Here is a 25828-nt window from a genome sequence, read left to right as displayed (position 1 = left end):
AATGGGTTAATGTCCAAAATGTGTAATGCTTCAACACCAAAATAACAACCCAATTAAAAAATGGGTAGAGGACGTAAACAGACATTTTTTCCAAAGCAGAAATACAGATGGCCAACAGGCACATGACAAGATGCTTCACATCACTAATCATCCAGGACATGCAAATAAAAACCACAAGATATCACCTCAGTCAGAATGGCAACCATCAAAAGACAAGAAATAAGTATTGGTGCGGATGTGGAGAAAAGGGAACCCTCTTACACTGTTGGTGGGAATGTATATTACTGCAGCTACTGTGGAAAACAGTATGGAGGTTCCTCAAAAAATTAAAATAGAAATACCAAAACCCAGTAATTCCACTTCTAGGAATTCTCCCAAAGAACAAAATTCCCTGATTTGAAAAAATAGATGCACCTGTATGTTTATTGCCACATTATCTACAATAGGCAAGTTATGGGAGCAACCAAAGTGTCCATCAGTAAGTGAACAGAATAGGTGGTACATATACACAATGGAATATTATTCAGCCATAAAAAGGAAATCCTGTCATTTGTGACAACATGAATGGACCTCAAGGGTATTACATTAAGTGAAATAAGCCAGGCAGAGATAAAAATTTCTAAAAACAAAACAAAATGAACAAAATAGCAGTAGATTCACATACACTGAGAAGTACCTGGTGGTTACAATGGGGGAGGGGCTGGGGTGGGTGAATGGAAAAGGTAAGGGGGATTTAGGGGCACAGAAATTCTCAATTATAATATAAGTTGGTCACAGGGATGGTAGTACAGCATGGAGAATATAGCCAATGACTCTGTAACATCTTTCTCTGTTGACAGATAGTAACCGCACGAGTAGGGGTGAGGATTTAATAATATGGGTAACTATTAACCACTGTGTTGTATACTTGAAACAAAGATAACAAATATAAGATTGTATATTAATGAAAGTTTAGTAAAAAAAAAAGTATAAAAACAAACATACTTAATACAAATTCTGAAAGCAGTTTGCTAGACACCAATGCACTATTTTTGTCACATTATCCTAAGATATGGTATTTTCTATCCTGAATATCTCTTCCTCAGTTTTTGAGGATACAAAATTGAGTTAATTTACATATCATTCACAATCGGTAAAAAGATTAAGTGAGACAAAGTACATGAAATTGCTTTTTAACTGTAAGGAGCTTTCACTGAGCAATCCCCAAAGCTCTGTACTAAGGGCTTCACCTGCCTCGTCTCTGTGAAATCCCCTAGCTGCCCCAGGAAGCTAGTAGTATCGCACCCCCATTCTCACAGATGAGGACATCTGTACTCAGAGACAACATGTAACTGGCCTGCCATCTCACAGCACAGAACGTGGACCAAACTCAGGACCACCTCACTCCAAAGTCTAGACATGTAACCGTAGCCTATAAACGCTGACCCACAGTAGGTGACTGGCAGTAACACCATCACAGAGAGAGAATTACTCTTCATCATCCTTCTACTCCAGTATTTTCTAAACTGCTCTAATGATAACAATTACTTGCCATACCTGCTAAGAACACCACTTGCCTGATTTCACTCCAGTCTCTGAATCTTCATGTCCAGCGCAGGAAATTATTAAGTGTTCTTGGTGATTCTTATCATCAAGGAATTATGGAAAACATGGTTCTGTCCATCTCTTTTCTATTTATTATGTGTACACTGATAACCAACAAGGAAGATGATTTTCATCTTGCATTTTGAGCTTGACTGAATTCTATGATAAAAAGGTCTGGTTGTGGATGAGGCATATCTGGCCACAGCACTGCCGGCTACTTTCATACTGAGCCCTCTCAGCGGTCTACTCTGCTGCCAGCTGCAGGCAAAATGGCTCAGTCTCATCCCAGTGGTCCCTAGATAAATAGGGAATAGAACTACCATGTTCGTCCTTTCTGAATTCCCTTGTTGTCTATAGGAAGCCTCCAGCTAGCTGTGCTGCAGTCTGGAAGCAGGTCAGCAAGAGGGGCTCCAGGAGTCAGCCGCCTTGCTTTGTGCCTGGCTGGGCTCCAGGTACAACAGAAGGGGTGCAGCTCTGCAAAACTGCAACTATGCTCGAGATTTCTTACAACATGTAGGTATTTAGCCATTTTCCCAGTTCCTGAGTCATTACTAATCCTCATCAATTTAAATGTGCTTTTGAAACTAATGGACAGCATGATTTAGAGGATCCTTGAAAGACATTTAAATCTCATGAAATAACAATTAAGTTATAGAAACCAACTGAAGTAAACAGTTGATGCCTACTATGCCTTTTCATTATGATTTTTTCTGTCTCTAAGATTAGATAAATTACATTTGGTTAGAAGTTTTTACTGTAAAGGTTTCCCAGGGTCTGACGCTGAGTATTATTGAGCATTTAGTGAATATTTATTGAACAAATAAAGAAAATAAAGTTTAACATATTTCTTTAGATATAAATATAGTTATTCGAATATATAATCAGTCTTTGTATCAGACTGAGAGGGACTGTAGTAGTAGATAAGAGAAAGAATGGTGATTTTTCTCTCCAGCATGAAGTTGAATTTCTGGGGCAGAGTTGGGATAACAAAAGTAAAATCAGGAAATTACTTTTCAGTGTATCCATCTAAATCAGAAGACAAAATCTTGCAGTTTATGATTTAAATCCATCTGACATATTTTACTTGGCTTTCACAGCATTAAAAAAAATTATGCCATTAAATAAATCAGGTTATTTCACATAAATATCCATATTTCTGGCTTTCCTTGCAAAATCAGACTATCTGGTTACAAGGGCCCTAAATTCCACAGGACAACCACCAACCAGCTGGCTTCACCCACACATGCACTGCCTAGTGAGACAGTGTGGGCGCACGGTTACAGGGAAGGCCGCCTGGAAGATTGCAAGAGCAAGTCTTCTGCATGCAATACACGTTCATTGTGGCCATTATTACCATTAGCATTAGTACCTCAACATCAACTTGATCATTCTGATAGTTGCCCACCAACTCTGCATAGAACTAAGACTGGGGACCCCTGAAATAAATATTATAGCATCTTTCTCTCCCCTTAGCTCCTTCCTCTATAGCATTATCCAATAGGACAGGACTTTTTCCACAAAGGCAGCACTCTAATCTATGCTATTCAGTATTTTTTTAAATTTTTATTAAGGTATGATTGATATATACTCTTATGAAGGTTTCACATGAAAAAACAATGTGGTTACTACATTTACCATATTATCAAGTCCCCACCCACACCCCAATGTAGTCACTGTCCATCAGTGTAGTAAGATGCCACAGATCCACTATGTGCCTTCTCTGTGCTATACTGTTCTCCCTGTGATCCCCCACACCATGTGTACTAAACAGAATACCCCTCAATCCCCTTCTCCCTCCCTCCCCATCCACCCTCCCACACTAGTTCATTCTTGGAGTCTCTGAGTCTGCTGCTATTTTGTTCCTTCAGTTTTCCTTCACTGTTATACTCCACAAATGACTGAAATTATTTGGCACTTGTCTTTCTCTGCCTGGCTTATTTCACTGAGCATAATAACCTCTAGCTCCATCCATGTTGTTGCAAATGGTAGGATTTGTTTCTTTCTTATGGCTGAATAGTATTCCATTGTGTGTATGTACCACATCTCTTTATCCATTCATCTACTGATGGACACTTAGGTTGCTTCCATATCTTGGCTATTGTAAAAAGTGCTGCGATAAACATAGGGGTGCATATGTCTTTTTGAATCTGAGAAGTTGTATTCTTTGGGTAAATTCCAAGGAGTAGGATTCCTGGGTCAAGTGGTATTTGTATTTTTAGTTTTTTGAGGAACCTCCATACAGCTTTCCACAATGGTTGAACTAGCTTACAGTCCCACCAGCAGTGTAGGAGGGTTCCCCTTTCTCTGCATCCTCGCCAACATTTGTTGTTCTTAGTCTTATCGATGCTGGCCATCCTTACTGGTGTGAGGTGATATCTCATTGTGGTTTTAATTTGAATTTCCCTGATGATTAGTGATGTGGAACATCTTTTCATGTGTCTGTTGGCCATCTGAATTTCTTCTTTGGAAAACTGTCTCTTCATATCCTCTGCCCATTTGTTAATCGTGTTATTTGCTTTTTTGGGTGTTGAGGCGTGTAAGTTCTTTATACATTTTGGATGTTAACCCCTTGTCGGATATGTCATTTACAAATATATTCTCCCATATGCTTTTCAGTATTATAGCTATTAATTACAAATGGCTATTGAACACTGGAAATGCAGATCATGCCAATAAGGAATTGAACATTTCGCTTTATTTAATTTTAATTAATTCTAATTTCACTAGCCGTGTGGCTAGTGGCTACTGTACTAGGCAGACAGCTCTATGGCTTCACTCAAGCACACCTTTTTTCCTGCCCTCCCTCCTTATCAAACTTGTTCTCTAGATCCGAAACTAATTTCTGTTCTCTTGCAAGTAGCTGGCAATATTTTAAAAAGGTTATTTCTCTAAAGGTAATTTGCACATTTAGCATGATCAAAATGGCATTTGAATCACCTTCCTCACCCTACCCCCATAATTCTATGGTAAGGCCTCAGGTCTCATGTTCTTTATTGTATTTTAAGCAAGCACTTCTAGATGATTCTTTTAACAAGGTAAATAAATTCTACCAAAGGGGTAATTTTCAAAGAGGGATTTGAAGAGGAGTCAGCTTGCACTATGTGATTTACGGGCATTTTTGAACAATGCATGTCCCCCTACCACCGTAGCTTCGGCTCACCCCTGCCCACCTCAACCTCCACCACCTCAGCTGCAGACCTTCAAATCTCTTATTATCTCCACACCTCTCAGGGGCAGCATGGCCCTCCGATCTGTCATGCCAAAGTAGATGCTTTTCAGCTACGGGCCAGTTCTGTGCTTTTCGGATGGTTGATACCCCAGACCCACGAATGTCAGTCCCCGTAGCAATGTGTGAACTGCTTGACCCCGAACTGCTTTCCATCACGGGGTGAGTCAAGTGGAACCCTGGTCATGCTGAGCAATCATCTTTTCTCTCCTGAGACTTCGTGTTTGGAGTTCAAAAAGGAGCGTTTATTTCTGCCTGATGGTAGAATCAAGGCAGTAGAAACTTGTGCTGAGTGGTAGCCACATTGAGTCATGTCTCCACGAGGAATGTAGTAAGGCTGATCCTCCGATGGGAAGAATGCAGCAAATGCTCAGGAGCAATGAGAAAGGTCTCCTGGCCTTGGGTGGATGCAGAGGGGAGCCTTACTTCCCAATGGTGTCCCCATGAGGATGTCTATCTACTAAGGAGCATGGTACCAGCTGGATCTAAGGTGACAGGAGGGGAGGGAGGCTGCTGTCCGACATGACACAAAGACAGGCTGTCCTGTCTGCTCACAGCTGAACCCTGGCCATGCTGAGCAATCATCCTTTCTCTCCTGAGACTTTCATTTGGAGTTCAAAAAGGGGCGTTTATTTCTGCCTGATGGTAGAATCAAGGCAGTAGAAACTTGTGCTGAGTGGTAGCCACATTGAGTCATGTCCCCATGAGGAATGTGGTAAGGCTGATCCTCCGATGAGAAGAATGCAGCAACTAGGACCTAGTGTGTCCAGTCTGCTCACAGCTGAACCCTTACTGTTTGCAGGGTGGAGCTGTAAATGCGATCAGCCACTCAAGGACTCAGGAGAAACTTCTCTGCTATCTCCCACTTAATTAGTTTGCCCAAAAATGTGCAATGCAACTTCCACTGTTCCCAGATTGTCTTAATTTTTCTCTCCTGTCTTATAAAATCTATTTATCTCACTATTTCATGTATGAATAAGCAATTAGCATGTGGAATAATTAAACTGGTGGCAAAATAGTTACCTGCATGTCTCTGGCTTATTCTGCAACACCAACTCCCATCCCTAATTAGTCCCTGGGCTCCAGTCAGCCTATTTGTTACATATCCAAATAAACCCTCCAAGACATACTGCAGGTGTGTGAGGAAGAAAAGAATGGGAATCCTGGTCTTAGAACAGTCACTCTTAAAATGTAGTGCACACCTCAGCAGTGTAGGTTACTACATTATACACACAAAGTTCTTACACCTATGGCTGGGATACACTTGAGAAACTGACATTTAACAGCACCCTTATCTTTCTGAGACTGGGGGTTCAAGAATTTAACTTTGAAAAATACTGTCCTAGAGGGAAACAAATTCAGATAATATTTTTTTATCTGAAATTAGGTGCTTGGGGTATGCAAGTATGTGAGGATCAGTGTGCATGTGTGTGAGGATCACAAGGGCATTTCTGATAACCCTGAAGTCATATTCCTCTTATTCTTTTGTAGTAACTGATTTACAGTCAGTGTGTCCAGAAGCCTAGCCCAGGTTTTTATTTGAAGTGAGCTAGCCAGGTTTAGGAATGTCTTTGGTCAAGTGAAAAGAAATGGGTCCAGTATCTGGTAATCAGAAAGCCATATGTGAAAAAATTAGGTCACAACTGGCTCTGGAACTAACTGCAAAGAGCTGACTGAAAGCCCAGAGGATAATTGAAGACTCAATCTGAACAGAATTCATAACAATAATTTCCATGTAAATTTTAGAGTCAGTGGGCTAGGGCAGGGTTTCTCAAACTCAGCAGTACTGACAGTCTGCTCTAGGTAATTCTTTGTTCGGCTGGGGGAGGGCTGGCCTGAGCACTGTGGGATGTTTAATGTTATCCCTGGCCTCTACCCACCGGATGCCACCAGTCCACCCCCTCCAGCTCTGACAATCATAAATTTCTCCAGACATTGCCAAATGTCCCCAAGGGACAAAAATGCCCCATGTTGAAAAACACTGGCGTTAAGACAGAAGAAGGGGGAAGAGCCCTGTGCGTGTGTGTGTGTGTGTGTGTGTGTGTGTGCATTATAAGTTTCACCTTGTCTAAAATTTTTTCATAGTAACAGCAAAACTGTGTATGTAAGTAGACGTGCCACCAATAACGCTTCCCATTTACAAACACAAGGTTTCAGTGGACTTACAGGGAAACTTCTTTCCTCAGAATCTGGCTTGGATATTTAAATTTTTATAAATCCAGTTACTGTCATACAGATTCTTACAGAGCCAGATAAAAAAAAACAAGCAACACTCTTAGCCACCATCTTCATTAGCATCTCTGCAGGCAAATCTCTGTCATTTGGAGATGTTTTGTCTTCATAGCAATTGCAGAAAGAGCATTTCTAGATTCTACTGCCTGCTTTAAACCTGTGGTTCTGTCTTTATTATTGGTCTGGCCTATTACTGCTGGCCAAATGTGCAATAAAATTTGCAACTTAAGTTTGGGGTCTGTTTCTGTACAATCACAGCTGCTATCTCCCCAAACACTGGGGCAAACACTAGTTGGGACAGTGCTCATGGATCAGTTTCATAGGCATGTGGTCTTGGTAAGTGGTCGAAGAAATCCACATCTGAGCTCTCACAGCCAAAACCAAGTCAAGGAAGGGCTATGCTAAGAAAATAACAAAGCCCTCCCCCAATCCAAATGCCAGTGCCCTGGACAAGCCCGCGAACTGGAGATCTGCCGGTGGCCAAATGCTAATGCATCGCAATTAGTTCTTGGATATCTTTACCCCAATTATTAAGAGTCCACCAGAATAACAGATCATGGACAAATAAGATTTCAGTCAAGGGTCTTTATGTAGTGTCCTGGCTTGTTTTATTGATTCTATTTTATCTTTCTGTAAGGTGATGCAGTATTTTCCTTATGTTCTAAGGCTCAGAGCTTGTATTTACCTATCTTAAGACATAAAATTCTTGCAGAAATTCTCCTTAAAGAATGGCCAACTTCCCAGTCTTAGGTTTCACTTGAATTAAGCCACCCCAAGACAGAGCTCCAACTACCGATTGTGTGTTAACAAGCTTCTCAGCACGGCTGGAAAAAAAGAGCTTCTGATTCAGCTCAGAACTCACAGCCCACTTCAGGCATTTATGCCTTTTCCCTCTTCTGCCATAAAATGAGGGTGATAATTCATGTTCAACATTCAACACACACTCAATACAAAGTGCCTTCCTCTGGTTTAGGTGCTGAAGACTGAAAAGGAAGGGAAGGGAAAGGAAGGGAGGAAGGGAGGCTCCTGCCTTGGGGAATCTAACCGAGAAAGCATCATGTCTGATGCAAACAGGGTGTCTGAGAGTAGGGGTGAAAGATGCCCAAATAGAGAAAACAGATCTTCATAAATGCTTTGAAATTATGAGTAAAATCTCATCTAGATTTTACTCATCGTGTGGATTTAAGATCTTTTTATATAGTGGGAAATCCCCAGAGCGATAGACTGCACTGTTTTTCACTTATATTAAAATAAGCTACTGCTCCAGGATTCTGAATTTAGCAGCTGTTGGCATATGTGTCTCTTGCCACACTCATAAAGGTTTTTAATGTACAGTAACATAACATATAGCTCATTCCTTCTATGGCCGGATGCATTATTTATAATTAACTATGTACCATCTTTGTGTGTGGAAGGAGCAATAATTGGATCTATCCATTTTTAGTTCACAGGAGAAGAGACTCTCCTCATTTTTCATAATGCCATTTACCTATCAGCCTCTCTGCCAATGGTTTGAATTGTTCAGCTGTAGCTCCTGTTTTATTTGAACGCACTCACAAGTGGGAGACGATGCTCGCTCAAAGTGAGTCAGCCTGAACGCTCACCTGAAAACGCCGAGAGGATGGCTGTGCCCCACAGCTTTGGCACAGAGGCCTGGGGTAAAACAGAAGGCCTACAGTGTGTAGCTGAATTCATTAATCTGTAAAGCGAAAATGATCATATCGATGTTAATAAATCTGAAAAAAAAAAAAGATTGGATGGAAGTTTAAATATTCGCCCGGCAGATGTTAGAGCTCATAATAATTCTGCGTGATTCACCGTGCCCTGGCGTTGTGAGGCTCTTCAGACGTACAGCATGAAGAACGCCCACCTCCACATTTCGTTCTGAGAAATGGTTTGTGCGTTAACTTCGGGTTTGCTAGCATGAATCCTAGGCCCTTTCCAAAGCTGCTTTTCTGAAACGAGGGGACTCTTTGCAGTTGGGCTGCCCTTTCCCCCAACACCACTCGGTCCCACAGACGAAGGTTGGAAGCCCTGGGTCACCTCCCTCCCCTGGGGGCCAATGCACTCGCCGCAAGTTAGGCCTCTGGAGTTCAGAGGTGGACCCTGGCTGCAGAACGGAGCTCCGGAGGAGACGGTGCTCTACGTGAGCCCAATGTCAAAGATTCAACTCATTGCAAACACAGATAAAGCGCTTACAAAGGGGACTGAATAAGTGCCATGACTTGAAGGTGCTTTGGATAGAACACGGAGTCAGTCAGCTGGAATATTAAGCATAAAACAAATGATCTAAAGGCTGAATATAGATATAAATCACGGAGTGCTGGGGTAATTCATTCTGGCTAGGAAAACCTAGTAAGTATTTACAGAGGAATTCAAGCATCTGAGCTGATAGAAGGATGATAAGAGAACTTCAGCAGTCAGAACTATGAACTGGCAAGTAGGGATGGGCTGGGCAAAGGACTGTGTGTGAAGAGGTGGATCATCATGGCTGCAGACGTGCGGGAGGCAAAAGCACGTTTGGCCCTTCAGACTGAGGTAGGGGTACAAACGAGAAGAGTCAGGAGGAGGCGCAGGCCACATTTCATCTCCAAGGTAAATTATTTGAAATTTATTCTGCTGGCATTGGTCTACTGTTTGGTTTTATCAGGAAGTGATCTAAGCAGGACACTCATCTTTAATGGACACATCCGTCTATTTACCAAAATGGGTTGGAGTAAGGAGGAAACTGAAGGCGACCCCAAACCCAAAGTGGCCTTGTTCGTTTCCAACACTTCGTATTTCACTGCTTTCCTGTGATCACCAAGTTATTTGTAGTGGCTGAGGTCAGCCCGTGGCTCAGGCGGGCGTGCAATCTCAACTATCCGTGAGAAGCTCAATATGCCGGGCACAGCAGATTTCACAGCTGCTCCAGGATTTCCAAGCTGATGCACACTGGCTTCTCCTGCCCGTGGGTCTGCGCTGAATTCCAGTTTCTATTTCTTTAATAAGAAAGGTTCCTACCACCTGTTTGTCACAGACCTTCCCGTATTTACACTGCTGGAGAAATTATTTCAGTCAATAAAGCTGATTAGCTTTCCTTGTTTTCCCCTGATCTTTAGCTTGTGTGCTTCTTAAGTCACCCTCACATTAATCTCGGACATCGATTTTGCTTTACTAAAGGACAGCACCCTCAGCCAGGCTGCCTCTCGTCCCTTCCCTCCCCAGCCCTGCTCCTCCTCCGGGAGATCCCTGACATCGCGCAGCGTCACCCCGTCCGCCCCCCGCTTTCCCCACTGTTGTAATCCTGCTCAGAGCTGCCTCAACTCCCCTCCGCCCCAGCCCTGTTACAGCCATCCCACCCCGGAACCAAAGGTAAATATCGGCAGGACTCGGCCAGCCCTCGAGGTCTTCGGACGCTCACATTCCCAAAGTCCTCCTCCTCCGGCGCCGCTGGTCCACTGCAGCCTTGAGCAGCACGCACCGAGCCCCTCCGCGTTAGGGTCCCGGGGACGCTCGGCCCCGCCCCCGGACCGCCCCCGGCCCGCCCCCGGCCGGCAGCCGGCCCCGCCGTCTCCCCAGTGAAGCCTCCCGAGGCCCCGCCCCGGCCCCGCCCCCGGCCGGCTGCCTGCACGGCCGTCTCTCTTCCCAGTAAATCCTCCCGGAGGCCCCGCCCCGCAGTCCCTCGCCCCCCGCGGCCCCGCCCCCGGCCCGCGTCGGCGTCTCTCGCCCTCCCCCGGCCTCGCGGCCGGAGCTGGCACGGAGAAGCGGCGTCCGCGGCTGCCTCGCGTCCTGGGGGCTCGAGCGCTGCGCTGGGCACGGCGGCCCCGAGGGTGCCCGCCGCGCTCGGATCTGCCTCCCGCGGCCGGGGGCCGCCGGCGCTCCCAGCGGGCGGGCGTGTCCGCGCGCGGGCCGGCGAAGGGGCCGCAGCCTGTGGAGGCGCGGGGGCCCGGCGCGGGGCTCGGTGTGCACGGCAGTCCCCCGAACTCTCCGCCGCCGCCTCCGGGGGCGCGGCGCCGCCGCGAGACCAGTCCGGATCTGCCCAAGGTAAGCGGACTTGGCCACCTGGGGGTCCCGGGGCCCCAGACCGCAGCAGAGGTCGAGGGCCGGGGGCGGCACGATCGTAGCGAGCGGATGCAAAAATGCAACAGGCGGGGCTGAGCTGGAAACTCCTAGCGCTGTTTCCTACCGCGGAGACTTGTCCAAGACTGAAACTTGGTGAGGCTCTCAGACCCGAAGCAGACGGGCGGGCGGGCGTCTGGGTCCGGGCTCCCTCTGCTGGCTGCTCGTGGGATGGACGCGGAGGCCACAGGTGAGACGGCGGGGCCGCGGCCCCTGCTCCCGGTGGTCAGGATTTCTCCTTCCAGAGTCACCGGTCTGGGGGTTCCCCTTCCGAGCATTCCTGACCCCAGGAAAGCTAAACATTCGGCTGGAATCAGAAAAGGTCCTTTCAGCTTTTGCTTTTTTGTCCCTGAGACTTTGGGACGGAAACAACAGTAATGCTAGCGGAACTCATCTTTGTGTTGCCTTCATTTGAATAAAAAAGCATTTTAAATGACTAAAGCAAGCCACAGTTAAATACAGTAGGGAAAGTTCTCTCTTACCTGTTTGCCATCTGCCACAATTCGCTTTATCCTAATATGTGCAGGCAGAAGCATAATAAAAGAAGTGTCACTTGAAGGAACTTATACTTAGTAGCAGATTTTGTGATTCCAGAATTTCTATAGATTGTAGAACATTGAAGTCATCCATTTATGTCCATTCCCAGCATACCTGTAGCCTCAGGATTTCTTTGTTTTTTCCCCCAGAAAGAATGTCATGAAAAAGGAACAGAGAAGAGACGCCACGGCTGGTGAAAGGGGATCTGCCCTTCGCAGGTGGTGGTGACTTCCTGGTTGGAAGAGGAGGACCTAGGTGGCTGAAGAGATTAGATTTTTGTAGCTGTACAGATGAAGCTGGTAAAAGAAGACATGAATATACTTTCTCTGGGTCACTAATAGGTAATGAGTAAGCCTGAGAAAAAACAGATTTGAAATGAGGGCAGGAATTTCGAGGTTTGTGAAACCGAGTAGGACTTTGAACACTTGAGGATGTTTTTCTCCCAAAAATGGAAGAAGAAAAAATTCATAAAGCAAGAAGTGTAAAAAATTGGAAGGACTAACAACCAAATGCACTCCAGGAATTTCAGCACTTCATCAGCCTCTGGGCAAACACATGCAGATGCACCATACGTACATGGCGATTTCATCACTGGAGATGGTTTCTTATGCTGGGAGGAACTTCTTGATTTGAATTTTGGAGTGCTTTTTCTTTTTTTAACAATGTGTGTTTTGACTCTTCATGTTAGATTTATGTAAAGGAAGTAAATCGTGAATTCACAGTATGTTTGGCTGTACCACTGTTTGCTGGGTAATATGGAAAAATTCGAGGTTTTAACATTCCTTGAAGTTTTATTGGAAGCAAAACTGTCAGGGACAGACACGCAGTGTAAGTTTTCTCTTTTTTTGGCAACTGTATTTGCTTTGAATAAGCTGAATGTCAGATGGATTTCACTGCATTTCTAATTTACAGTCTGTTTTATCAAGGCCTTAAATGTATGTTTTCTACTAAGCAGATGGGAAACACATTGAGCTCTGCATTTGACATATATGCCTAAGGAAAGGAACTCCCCGATGGATCATGGCGTTTATGTTTACAGGACATTTCTTGTTTTTAGTATTAGTGATGTTTGCTTTCTCTACTTTTGAGGAATCTGTGAGCAATTACTCTGATTGGGCAGTTTTCACAGATGATATAGATCACTTTAAGACAGAGAGAGTCCAGGAGTTCAGACCCAACCCAAAGCTGAAGAAAAGTGTGCTCCATCCAAGTTTATATTTTGATGCTGGGGAAATCCAAGCAATGAGACAGAAGTCTCGCACAAGCCATTCGCATCTCTTTAGAGTTATCAGAGGTGCAGTGATAATTATGCTGTCTAACCCAACATACTACCTACCTCCACCCAAGCATGCTGATTTTGCTGCCAAGTGGAATGAGATTTATGGTAACAATCTGCCTCCTTTAGCACTGTACTGTCTGTTATGTCCAGAAGACAAAGTTGCCTTTGAATTTGTCTTGGAATATATGGACAGGATGGTTGGCTACAAAGATTGGCTAGTTGAGAATGCGCCAGGAGATGAGGTTCCAGTTGGCCATTCCTTAACAGGTTTTGCCACTGCCTTTGACTTTTTATATAATTTATTAGATGATCATCGAAGACAAAAATACCTGGAAAAAATATGGGTTATTACTGAGGAAATGTATGAATATTCCAAGGTCCGCTCATGGGGCAAACAGCTTCTCCATAACCACCAAGCTACTAATATGATAGCATTGCTCACTGGAGCCTTGGTGACTGGGGCGAATAAAGGATCTAAAGTAAATGTGTGGAAACAGGTTGTAGTAGATGTGATGGAAAAGACGATGTTTCTCTTGAATCATATTGTTGATGGGTCTTTGGATGAAGGTGTGGCCTATGGGAGCTACACAGCTAAATCAGTCACTCAGTATGTTTTTCTGGCCCAGCGCCATTTTAATATCAACAACTTGGATAATAACTGGTTAAAAATGCACTTTTGGTTCTACTATGCCACCCTTTTACCTGGCTTCCAAAGAACAGTGGGTATAGCAGATTCCAATTATAATTGGTTTTATGGTCCAGAGAGCCAGTTAGTTTTTTTGGATAAGTTCATCTTAAAAAATGGAGCTGGAAATTGGTTAGCTCAGCAAATTAGAAGGCACCGACCTAAAGATGGACCGATGGTCCCGTCCACTGCCCAGAGGTGGAGTACTCTTCACACTGAATATATCTGGTATGATCCTCAGCTAATCCCACAGCCTCCTGCTGAACATGGTACTGCAAAAATGCACATATTCCCTAACTGGGGTGTTGTCACTTACGGGGCTGGATTGCCAAATACACAGACCAATACCTTCGTGTCTTTTAAGTCTGGGAAGCTTGGAGGGCGAGCTGTGTATGACATCGTTCACTTTCAGCCATACTCTTGGATTGATGGATGGAGAAGCTTTAACCCAGGACACGAGCATCCAGATCAGAATTCATTTACTTTTGCTCCCAATGGGCAAGTATTTGTTTCCGAAGCCCTCTACGGACCCAAGCTCAGCCACCTTAACAACGTGCTGGTGTTTGCTCCGTCACCCACCAGCCAGTGTAATAAGCCCTGGGAAGGTCAGCTGGGAGAATGTGCACAGTGGCTCAAGTGGACTGGTGAGGAGGTTGGCGATGCAGCAGGGGAGCTCATCACTGCCTCTCAACATGGGGAAATGATATTTGCGAGTGGGGAAGCAGTGTCTGCTTATTCTTCGTCAATGAAGCTGAAGAGTGTGTATCGTGCTTTGCTTCTCTTAAATTCTCAAACGTTGCTTGTGGTTGATCATGTGGAAAAGCAAGATGATTCCCCCATAAAATCTGTCAGTGCCTTCTTTCACAATCTGGATATTGATTTTAAGTATATCCCATATAGGTTTATGAACAAGTATAATGGTGCCATGATGGATGTATGGGATGCACACTACAGAATGTTCTGGTTTGATCATCGTGGCCATAGCCCTATTGCTAGTATTCAGGAAGCGGAACAAGCTGCTGAATTTAAGAAGCGGTGGACTCAGTTTGTTAATGTCACATTTCAGATGGAATCCACAATCACACGGATTGCCTATGTTTTTTATGGGCCATATGTCAATGTTTCCAGCTGCAGATTTATTGATAATTCCAACTCTGGGCTTCAGATTTCTATCAATGTCAATAGTACTGAGCATGTTGTTTCCATTGTAACTGACTACCACAATCTGAAGACAAGATTTGATTACCTAGGATTTGGTGGCTTTGCCAATGTGGCTGATCAGGGCCAAATAACTCGATTTGGTTTGGGCACTCAAGCAATACTGAAGCCTGTAAGACATGAGGGAGTTATGTTCCCTTTTGGATTTAAATTCAGTGTAGCGATTGGGTTGATTTTGTGCATTAGCTTGGTGATTTTAGCTTTCCAGTGGCGGTTTTACCTTTCCTTTAGGAAGCTAATGCGGTGCATCCTGATTCTTGTTATTGCTCTGTGGTTTATCGAGCTGCTGGACATGTGGAGCACTTGCACTCAGCCCATTTGCGCAAAATGGGCCAGGACAGAGGCTGAGGCAAGCACCGAGTCTCTGTCTTCTGAAGGGCACCGTGTTGATCTTCCCGAGGTTGTCATTACCTCACTTCCTGGTTCAGGAGCTGAAATTCTCAAACAACTTTTTTTCAACAGCAGTGATTTTCTCTACATCAGGGTTCCTACAGCTTACATTGAGATCCCTGAAACTGAATTTGAAATCGACTCTTTTGTAGATGCTTGTGAGTGGAAGGCATCAGACATCCACAGTGCACGTTTCCGTTTACTCCGAGGCTGGCTGCAATCCTTGGTCCAAGACACGAAGTTACATTTGCAAAACATCCATTTGCATGAACCCAGTAGGGGTAAACTGGCCCAATATTTTACCATGAATAAGGACAAAAAAAGAAAACTAAAAAGGAGAGAATCTTTGCCAGAACAGAGAAGTAGAATGAAAGGCACTTTTGATAGAGATGCTGAATATATTAGGGCTTTGAGAAGACACCTGGCCGCCTATCCCAGCGCACGTCCTGTGCTCAGTTTAAGCAGTGGGAGTTGGACCTTAAAGCTTCATTTTTTCCAAGAAGTTTTAGGAACTTCGATGAGGGCATTGTACATAGTAAGGGACCCTCGGGCATGGATTTATTCAATGCTGTACAGTAGTAAGCCAAGTCTTTACTCTTTGAAGAATGTACCAGAACACTTAGCTAAACTGCTTAAAATTGAGGGCGGTAAAGGCAAATGTCACTTAAATCCGGGTTATGCTTCTGAGTATGAATCATTGAGGAAAGAATTATCAAAATCCAAGTCAAATCCGGTCTCCCTGTTGTCTCATTTGTGGCGGGCAAACACAGCAGCAGCCCTGAGAGTAAATACAGATTTGCTGCCTACCAGTTACCAGCTGATCAAGTTTGAAGATATTGTACATTTTCCTCAGAAAACCACTGAAGGGATTTTTGCCTTTCTTGGAATTCCTTTGTCTCCTGCTAGTTTAAACCAAATATTGTTTGCCACCTCCACAAACCTTTTCTATCTTCCCTACGAAGGGGAAATATCACCAACTAATACTAATGTTTGGAAACAGAACTTGCCTAGAGATGACATTAAACTGATTGAAAACATCTGCTGGACACTGATGGATCGTCTAGGATATCCAAAGTTTATGGACTAAATGCTGCAGGTCAGCAGAAATTTGCACTAATACTTTCCAACCCAGTTTGTAGATATGAATTACAAGAGTTTGTTTATTCTTGTATATGTGTGTGTATGTGTGTGTGTGTGTGTGTGTGTGTGTTCAGTTTGTTACTTGCACAGAGAGATTGTTTTAAAAATAGGCACCGTATTTGGCCTAGCAGGATTAATTTTTATGTCACTAATGACCTTGCCTTTGTTTCTGAAAAAATTTTTTTGTGCCCTGCTGAATTTCCCATCTACCCACTGCAGAGGTGTAGATGCAGTTAAATAATGGTGGTCAGGGGAGATAGGAAGGTTTGAAAGGATTTTTGTCTAACTCCCCGTCATCTGTAACTGCGCTGATCTATCCTGGAACCTCACACACTGCTCAAAGCCTTGAGACTTGCTTAACCCAGGCATCTCTTCCTTTCAAGAAGGACTACAGAAGTTTCTTATCTTCGTTTAAAGGTCTTCTAGCACATTTATCTTGCACACACACACACAAAATCCTTTTCCTGTGTATAATGTTCAGCGATATCACTGGGGAAATGGTGGAACCTCCATCAGAACTATCGGATTCCTTCTGGAAAATACCGATGGAAATACTGAATGAATTTTTTTTTTTTGAGGTCAGAAACAGTGACCCAAAAAGCCTCCTCAAAATTTTTTACTTTCTAGAATAAGGAATCAGCCTTTGAACAATCTGGGTGCCAAGGGCTGAAAGAGTGTTTTCGACCTGCTTGTCTGTTTAAAATTCTCCTTGCTCTTTGCCTCCTTGAAGCTACAGCTGTTCTCCGTTACACCACCCCCACTCTGTCCTTCCTGTCACTGTCATGCAAAATAATCAGTAGTTACTAATTGCTAAACTCCTGATATTTGTGGGGATTTTTTTTTTCCCTGATGATTAATTTTGCATTAAAGCCTGACACAGACTTAGAATCAATTTTGTGTGTGTGGAATTATCACTGCGTGACTCAAAGAAAACAGTGCCACCGCTGCCTGTGTTTTTTTAGACGAAACAGATTTGGAAAACTGCCTGACTTATCTCACATCCCTTTGAATGAGTTTACAGACTGCCAGTGTCTGCAAAAGTCGAAGGCAAATGGGAGATGATGTCAGAGGCATCTGGTTCCTTTACCATCTGCATCTTATTATAAAAGCAGTCGTCATAAAATGTGGTTCATTCTCTGCTGGTAGGCTTTGCAATCAAAGTGCTTTGCCATTGTAAGCCAGCATAGTAATTACAGTGTCCTGGATAAAAACTATTAGGCAGTGTTGAGACTTGATGAAAATTCTGTACAGAATGCAGTCTTCCTGATGTTTCGGACTGTAGTTGTTCCCCCAAGCTCCTAACACCTGGGAGTCTGTCATTCTGACCTAGATAAGGGTGGTTCTTTCTCAATAGTTTGTGACTATGTCAAAATGTGCCTCCTGAGTGATAAAGCGGTGGATGTGCTCCATTCCAGCCAAAGCTAACTTGGCTGTCATTTTTCTTCGGTTACAGTGTGAGTGAGGACTGCCCCTCCTTCCCCCTGTACCTGCTGCCTTCTCATCACTCTCAGTGCTTTCTCTCTACAATGTCAAAAGGAATGAAAACCATATTGTATTATTATAGGTTGAGAGGGCGCCTGAAGGCCTGAATCTACACTATTATTCTCAAGGAAGATTATTCCTCCTATCTCAGGGTTATCAGCAAGCAGGTAAAATTGCTACATGGATGGCAACACTATTTCAATGATTGGTCAGTCTCAGTGTTTGCTTTCAGTTCCCAGGATGTGTGATCTTGAATCAGATCAAATAATAAGCCTTTAGTTGGCAGTAATATTAGGTCTGATCAAGGTAGGAATTACAAATGTGTGTAGGTAACAAAGAAGAAAGCAGAAGCTATACTACAGCCTTTCTTGTGACATTGTACAGAAACACACCCGCAGGCTGGGAAGAGCCAGGTGGGAAGAGAGGTGGGGACAATGAAAAAGGGATTCGTTCTGTGAATCAACAGAGGAACATGTTATTGATAACTAAAGAAAGGGATGCGCTTACCAAAATAATGTCCCAGTTAACTTTCATCCCCACACTGTTTTGAGGTGAGTTTCCCTGTCTCCTCAGCCGTCCCCACCCCAAGGCATAGCTGGCTGGGGAGACTTCTCAGCCGAGTCCTCTGTAAGGAAGACACATGCAGCCACTGGCTAGCTGTGTGTATGTTCACGCTTGGGACCTCCGACCTTACAATCCCATACTAAGGTGACTGGCTGACTCTCCCAAACACCTGGATCCCGCACTCTGAGGGGGTTATCCTAGAAAGAATTTTAAAAGCCTCTACACTTACTTTTTTCTTATCTTCAAAATAAAGGAAAGTTATCACTATGTGATGCTCCTAAAAGAAACACTTATAAAATGCCCTCTCTGTAAAATCAATTCCTTTTTACATTGACTTCCCCAAACTTAGGCCTAACTGGGATACAAGCTGTTATGAAAATAATAGCATTTAAATATTAAAATTTTTAAAGATTCTATTAATTTTGCTAACAAAAGTAACAAATAAATGTAATAGTAATAGTTTACTCTGGTTTTCAAAAGGTTGAAATAATGCAAATCACTCGTAAGGTGAGATAGGCCATATCCAGAGTTCAATTTACTGTAATGAAAATTCTGGAGGGGATAGAAAATGGGAGAATCTGTTCAGGAGAAGAAAGATAAATGTATGAATATGTTTTAAGTTAGGGAGACCTAAAGAGGCACAAGGTGTAAGCAGATGACACAAGAATACACACAGAGCTAGACCCCAAATTAAGACATTTGAGTGGCTCTTCCTAAACAGAAGAATTAGTAAATGCCTGGCAAGAATGAGGTGTCAGATTCCCAAGCAGAGCAGAGGACCTGCCCCATCCCCCTCTCGGCAAATGTAGAGAGAACCTCCTGTCCCCACGCCAGCATGGCTCAACAGTTTCCCTTTTGTGGAAAGCTACCCACTCCTGTCTGTGTATGGTTTGCTATTCTCTCCTCCGTTTGATTGGTGTTATCAGCAGAGCGTTGGGTGCATCGCCAAAGACCCTAGCCATTCTTAATATACAAAGTGCATCATATTCAATTACCTGTAAGTGAATAGACATTAACAATGGTTTTAGAATAGCTACGCTTGATTGGCTTGATTAGCACTGGTCATAATTACAAAAATATTCACATTAAATTAGAAAAAATGTAAATAGCAGGCAATATGTAGTACTACTTTCAGAGGTAAGGATACCCAACATAAGATATGAAGGAATTCAATATGTGGCCACTTTCTGCTTATTTAAATGTTGACTAAAGTATGTCTAATATATGTAAAAATAGCTGCTAAAGCAATTTTCCCAGCGCTTGAGTAGTGTCATTAATACCCTTTATGTTGGCAGAAAAATCCAAGTAATATTTTAAGAACTAAATGACTGAATTTGCATGAAGGATGATAGGAACTTCAATGATAGATTCTAACATTCTCTAACTTGTAGATGCTTGAGCTATAATTTACAAGAGCTTATGTTGTATTTAGTTCAAGTAATATATACATGTTTAATTGATTCTGTTCCCAAAGATAGTGAAGTTCAGCAAAGACTTCCAAATCAAGTGTTTTGTTTTTGTTTTTGTTTTAAATTTCACACCTATCCAGTTATGCAACAAGGAAAAAATAGACTGGAGCTCATAAACTAGTTTATTGAAACTACACATGAAATAAGACTCCTCCATTAATAAATAAAAAGCTAAAAGCAACTTGGCTATGGTTGGGATGATTTTGTAATAACTCTCTTTTTAGGTCTTTGGGTAACTGAGGGTTTTGTGTGGAGCTGAGAAGGCCGAGATTAGAAATGCAGAACTGCTTGAGTTTTGACACCAGTCCCACAATGGCGGCCACTGAACCTGCACGCTCGGTAATGGGCAAGCCTTGCCTCTGCTCCCCTAACTTGATTCCAAGTCCCGTCTCTGCCTTGGACTCAGACTATTTCTCTGTCTACATACATCATCCCAATGTATGGAACCCCAACAAGAATGTCCCTGCACTGTGCCCCTGGGCCCTACATCTACCCCTCCTGCCCTGGCAAGATCTTCATTCTACCAGTGACACTGAAAGCTAGAAAGGTTCTTGCAGGTTACTTGAGAAATTCCAAGTCCATGGTACACAGGATTGGCATAGGGAAGACATTATTAAAAAGAGAGAGAAGGATCTATTGTGAATTAGTTTCTAATGAGCTACAGATTGAGCCAGAAGGTTTTCAATATTCTATATTGTATTTACTTGACAGATAAATTTGAAACCCATATCTCTAAGGAAATAGTTTTTGTGAAATTTGCACGTATTCACAACACTTTTTGGGCATCTACTGTCATGGTATTGATCGGAAGACCACAAAAATAGGTTGACTATCACCCTGCCCTGTGAGGAACTGGCAGTCTTTCCAGAGACCCCAAAACAAGCAGGCATTCGTCAAGAAGAGAGGAGCTTGCCAGGTAGTGATTCGCACCCAAGGAAAGGTACTGAAAAGTGTTACTTGTTCTGTGGTAGACATAGCTTGTTTGATTTCTGAAATGGTGGTTTGAGGAAATGGAGTAGTTTATTGATCAATTTATCAAGGGGGTTATGGCTGGTAAATTTGGATAGAGATTACCACCTAGTTTTTCTTAGTTAGGTTTTGGCTTTGTAGAACATCCCATCAGTGAGCAGCCTTTCCAAAAGAGAAGTGCACGTAGAACATGACCACCCCCACTTGCTCTCTCCCATTCCCACTCAGCTACCCCAGTACATAACACAAATCTGGGCTGTGGTCGAATATCAGGGGATACTCTGAAGAGAGAATGTGTGAGTGTGGTCTGCCCCGTGTGCATGCAGCCCGTCGCTGGTAATGACAGTAAGGGTGAGGGCTCATTGTAACCCATCCCGACTCCGGTGGCCCAGGAGCATCTTTTCCTCTACCTTCCTTCCTCCCCTCTCTGAGTACTTCCAGGTCCATGTTTCCAGGCACAGCTGTGAATACTGGGAATGCAGCAGTGAACAGAACCTATGGAGCCAACAGTCTAGTGAGGACGATAAGGTCTGCATTTTCCACTGTCCCTCGCACAAGGGAGCCCACACCAAATGGAAGTGAACAGTCTTGTTAAATCTATGACCAACAATCATATATATTCAAATAGAATTCATTTTCAGAAAAAAATATCTGTTCTTTTCCTTGCCATGTAGATAATGCCAGAAGGAAGGAAGGGAGAAGGGGAAAGAAGGAGGGATGGAAGAAAAGAAAAAAAGTGAAAGACAGAAGGAAGGAACTCTGAAGCTAAATCAGAACATAAAAAGCGAAGTACACAAGAAGAATCACGCCTATAACAATTGTGGTAGTTATCGTATAAACTATTTAAGAATCTCTTTGATTATTATTGTGGTTAAAACTTCAGAAAAAAATAAAGATATGTAATAATCTGAGCAAATCTTTTTCATAGCATATTGCAATTTCTCTTTCTGTTTCTTTAAACTATCACTTCATTGAGATGAAATTCAATTTTTTCCTTGAATTGTATTAATACATGTTGAATTTCACCTGAGTGTCTCAAGTTTTCAAATATCCTAGAAAGATGGTGGACTCTCACACGTCTTCCAAACTTGGGATATATAAATCGTTCTTCATGGTTTAAGGAAGCAAATACCCGCGCACATGTGACACCCGTGGTGCCCCCATTCCCTTCGGCTTCTATCCCGATTGCATTTCTCATTTAGTAATGAGCAACACAAACTCTAATTCCCGCAGTAAAATCTGGCACCCTCCATGAACAATGCCTAAGATGTTTCTTCCCTTACTCCTTGAATGATGCAAACGATGCTCTACACCCTGTACTACAGTGAAAGATTACTGCCAATTTTGTTGTTTATTGTTTGAATTAATGTATCCATTTATTCCTTTGCTTTGTTCCAAAAGATTAATTTTGCTACAAGACAATTAATTTGCTTAAAATACATGGAATTTTAAAATATGGCTATTTTAACTCTATTGAGCCATTTTAATTTGATGCCTTAATGTAATATTTCACAAAACTTTGGAAGATTTATATATATAATATATAAAAACACATAAAACAACCAAGAAGTGATGGAGTCACTTTCATAAGATACCCACAGAGAGATAAATGTGTATGAAGAATGCACTTAGTAAAAGCTAATCCCATACAAACAAAACGTGGTTTTTCACCCTTCAGACACTAATCTGGTTGCCCTAATTCAGCGCTGACTAGAGCACTGCATGTTTACAGTTGGCTTATGTGCATCAACAAACCTGTGGTTGTTCTCTCTAAATTCACCAAAAATAAACTGAAATATACACATTCAGTTATCACTTTATCTTTTATCCAAAAAACTATCAAAAAATATCACATTGTTGAACACATGAGGAAAAAGGTACATGTTTATATGCCCAAGTAACAATTGGCCAACCCACCACCACAGAGGTATAAGGTTTTCTCCTTATGACCAACAGATTTTCACAAGCCTTGTTTGTACCTTTTCCCTGTTTCCCTGCTTAATTTGAAGGGGGGAAATTTTTATTAAAATATTACTTTGCAACACATTTATATATTATCTGAGCTTTGAAATTAGATAAAACTGAATACAAATCCCTCAGGTCAGTAAATATTGACCAGCTGAGGTCTTGGGAAGGTCTTAATTTTAAATCTCCACTTCTCCATCTGTAAAACTCCCCCAGAGTTGATGTAGACTGAATAAAATTCCATGTGAAAATAAATGGAAAAGTAATTGTTTCCTCTGTGTAATCACCTCCAATTCCTAGTCTTACTGAGGCAGATTGTATATATATGGAGAGAGAAACAGATAGATGTTTACCTTGATTCTGTTGTTGTATGTGCCCAAAGGCAAACTTATATATAATGTAATGTGCCATTTTCCCCATAAGAAGATATTAAAACTGTATTCAGATAATTTTAGCATATATAGCTAAGATGTAGGTCAAACAGACATCTATTTTAATACCTAATATATCATTTGAGTTGCACAAATGTGAAATCACAATTATACAATTATTATATTACTTAGAAAAACTGCTTTTTTCCATGTTCACTATTCAAGAAATGTATTCACACTTGCACTTCAATCTCAATATCTTCACCACTTCTAGAGACATAGTTTGAGCTTTTCCAGAGCATATCCTATTTTAATTCTGAGTTTTATTGAGATATAGGCCTTTTTAAATTTATGTATGATGCTATTTCTTGAAATTTTATGCCATGGTCTGTTACAAGTACAACTTGTATAACATTAAGCATAACTTTATGTTCATACCTTTATTCAGCAGATGCACAATTGTGATCTACACTGTACCACTGTATAAACTACTTACAACACATTTATATATTATATGAGCTTTTTATTGCAATTTAAACATTAAAAAAATTTTTCCTATCTAATTTTTTTCACTCATTTATAATGAAATTGCATAAAAGGTGGGGATGTCTAAGATTATGAGTGACCATTACATTTACTCCACAGGCTATAATAGAGTAAGTGGAAACCAATCAGAAGTTGCCAAGTTACATATATAATGATTATTCCACTTAACAACATATATTAACAAAAGGCTACATCCATACAAAATGATCTAATTTATATAGACTGTTTTTTTCTGTCATTCACACATATTCTTTGGGTTGGGGTATGATTGTACAGAACTTTATCCTCTGGTTGGTGATTTGTATGTTGGGATGTTTTTTCTCTTCCATGGCTGTAGATTGGGACTCAGGAACAAATTCCAAAGCATTCAGCCAGAAACTCATCCTTTCAGTGAGGATTACAAGAGAGCATGCACGTCACCTCTGCATCAGGTTCAAGTGCCACACACCTGATAGTAGGGTTCATGCCATTCAAAGAGGAATTCCTTTTCTGTGATTGGTTTTCCTTGGGTACTGTTGGCCACACCCCTGCTATGCTGCACCGTATGCAGATGTGAAAATGTTACTGTATTGATCCCTGTGAAAGTCATCTGTACTGCCCCCTGCATATCAAACTGTAGGTATTATGGATATGCAAAATAGGTTACACAAATGTGTTGACACTGAAAAGATGTGTTGGCTCTTGGGAAGTCAGAAGCATTCCTCTATGAATCTGGTAAATTTCTTTTTGGCTAGAGTTGGAATTTAGAGTCAGAAAGCATGTACTCACACACTCTATAGTATGGTACAAATCACATATGATATAAACGATGCTGATAAAATGAATATAAAGATACCCACTATTTACTCTAAGAAATGCACAATACATACCAGCAATTAAGCCCTCCATCTGACCTTCCATGATCACATCTTCTCCTCTCAGCAATGATCTCAGAGGTAACATTTATCCTGGATTTTATGTTTACCATTCCTTTGCTTTGCTTTTTATCTCCACCACATATGTCTCTATCACTATCAACATACTGTATATTTTTGCATGTTTTTAAACTGTATGTTAACAGTAGCATACTGATTATATTCTTGTGCAACTTGCTTCTCTTTGCTCAAAACTGTCTAATCCATGTTGATGTTTGTAGATGGGGAATTACTTATTTTCAATGTAGTAATGTTTTATTATATGAAGGCCATTATCTGGACTACCATATTTTATTGACCTTTTTACCTTGTTGATGGATTTGGGGAATATTTCTAATTTTTGCAAATTCAAACATTGTATATAAAAATTCTTATATATGTTTTGTAATGCACATATACAAGAATTTTGTCATTGTGTTTTGTTTGTACTTCCCACCCAACCCCACTCCAGCCTTCTTCCTAGTATATATATATCTAGGACTGAAAGCACATCTAGGTGATGCCAAATTATTATTTTTCCAGATTGCCTGCACAAACTGACACAACAGCCATTATCAAAAAGTTTCTGTTGCTCTCTGTTTTCTCCTGTACTTGACATTTCAGACTCTTTAAATATTTTTCTGCCTGCTGGGTAAAAGGGTGTCACATTTTTGTTTTCAACTGCAGTCCTCTGATTATTGACATAGAGCATATACACAGTGGCACAAACATACGCACGCACACACACAGTCCTTATTTTTCCATTTGTTTTTCTTATTTTATGAAATGAAATATATGTTCATGTCTTTTATCCATTTTTCTATTTAATTTTATTTCTTAATGATTGAAGTTTACCACATATCACTAAAACTAATCTTTTTGGAGTACATGTGTTGTGAATAACTTTTTGGCTTATATTTTCATGGGCTGTGTATAAGACTTTTGTGATATATTTTGATACACAGGTATTCTTAATTTGAATGTAAGCAAATATGTCAGTGTTTTTCTTTATTTATACTATTTTTTTTGCATCTTATTAAGGAGTCTTTCCAAGGTCTTGATGCTGAAAATGTTCTCTATTGTATTTTAAGCATTTTCATTTTTTAAATCTGTTCATGCAAAACAGTATGACCACAAATGCAGAGGCTTAAAACAACACACATTTGTTATCTCATGG

At 41.8% G+C, this 25828-nt stretch overlaps 1 protein-coding gene across 2 annotated transcripts; it reads left to right on the top strand.

Annotated features, from left to right (window-relative positions):
* Window positions 1-10651: 10651 nt before the first annotated feature.
* Window positions 10652-25546, top strand: DSEL (dermatan sulfate epimerase like). 2 transcript variants are annotated; one of them, XM_057504254.1, is made up of 3 exons: window positions 10652-11068; window positions 11830-16348; window positions 21551-25546. In XM_057504254.1, exon 2 carries the CDS (start codon window positions 12701-12703, stop codon window positions 16337-16339), a length of 3639 nt encoding a protein of 1212 aa, XP_057360237.1. In that variant the 5' UTR covers window positions 10652-11068; window positions 11830-12700; the 3' UTR covers window positions 16340-16348; window positions 21551-25546. The 2 variants fall into 2 exon arrangements, with proteins under 2 accessions (XP_057360237.1, XP_036732658.2); XM_036876763.2 differs by lacking the exon at window positions 21551-25546 and having other exon boundaries at window positions 10653-11068; window positions 11830-16421.
* The last annotated feature ends 282 nt before the right edge of the window (window positions 25547-25828 follow it).

The sequence above is a fragment of the Manis pentadactyla genome, chromosome 6 (genome assembly GCF_030020395.1).
Source record: "Manis pentadactyla isolate mManPen7 chromosome 6, mManPen7.hap1, whole genome shotgun sequence".
Taxonomy (NCBI): Eukaryota; Metazoa; Chordata; class Mammalia; order Pholidota; family Manidae; genus Manis; species Manis pentadactyla.
The sequence above is the reverse complement of the archived record's forward strand: the minus strand, read 5'-3'. Positions and strand labels throughout refer to the sequence as shown.

What these genes read in the sequence shown, in the direction of transcription:
- DSEL (XM_057504254.1), top strand. Translation starts at nt 12,701, where the DNA reads ATGGCGTTTATGTTTACAGGACATTTCTTGTTTTTAGTATTAGTGATG.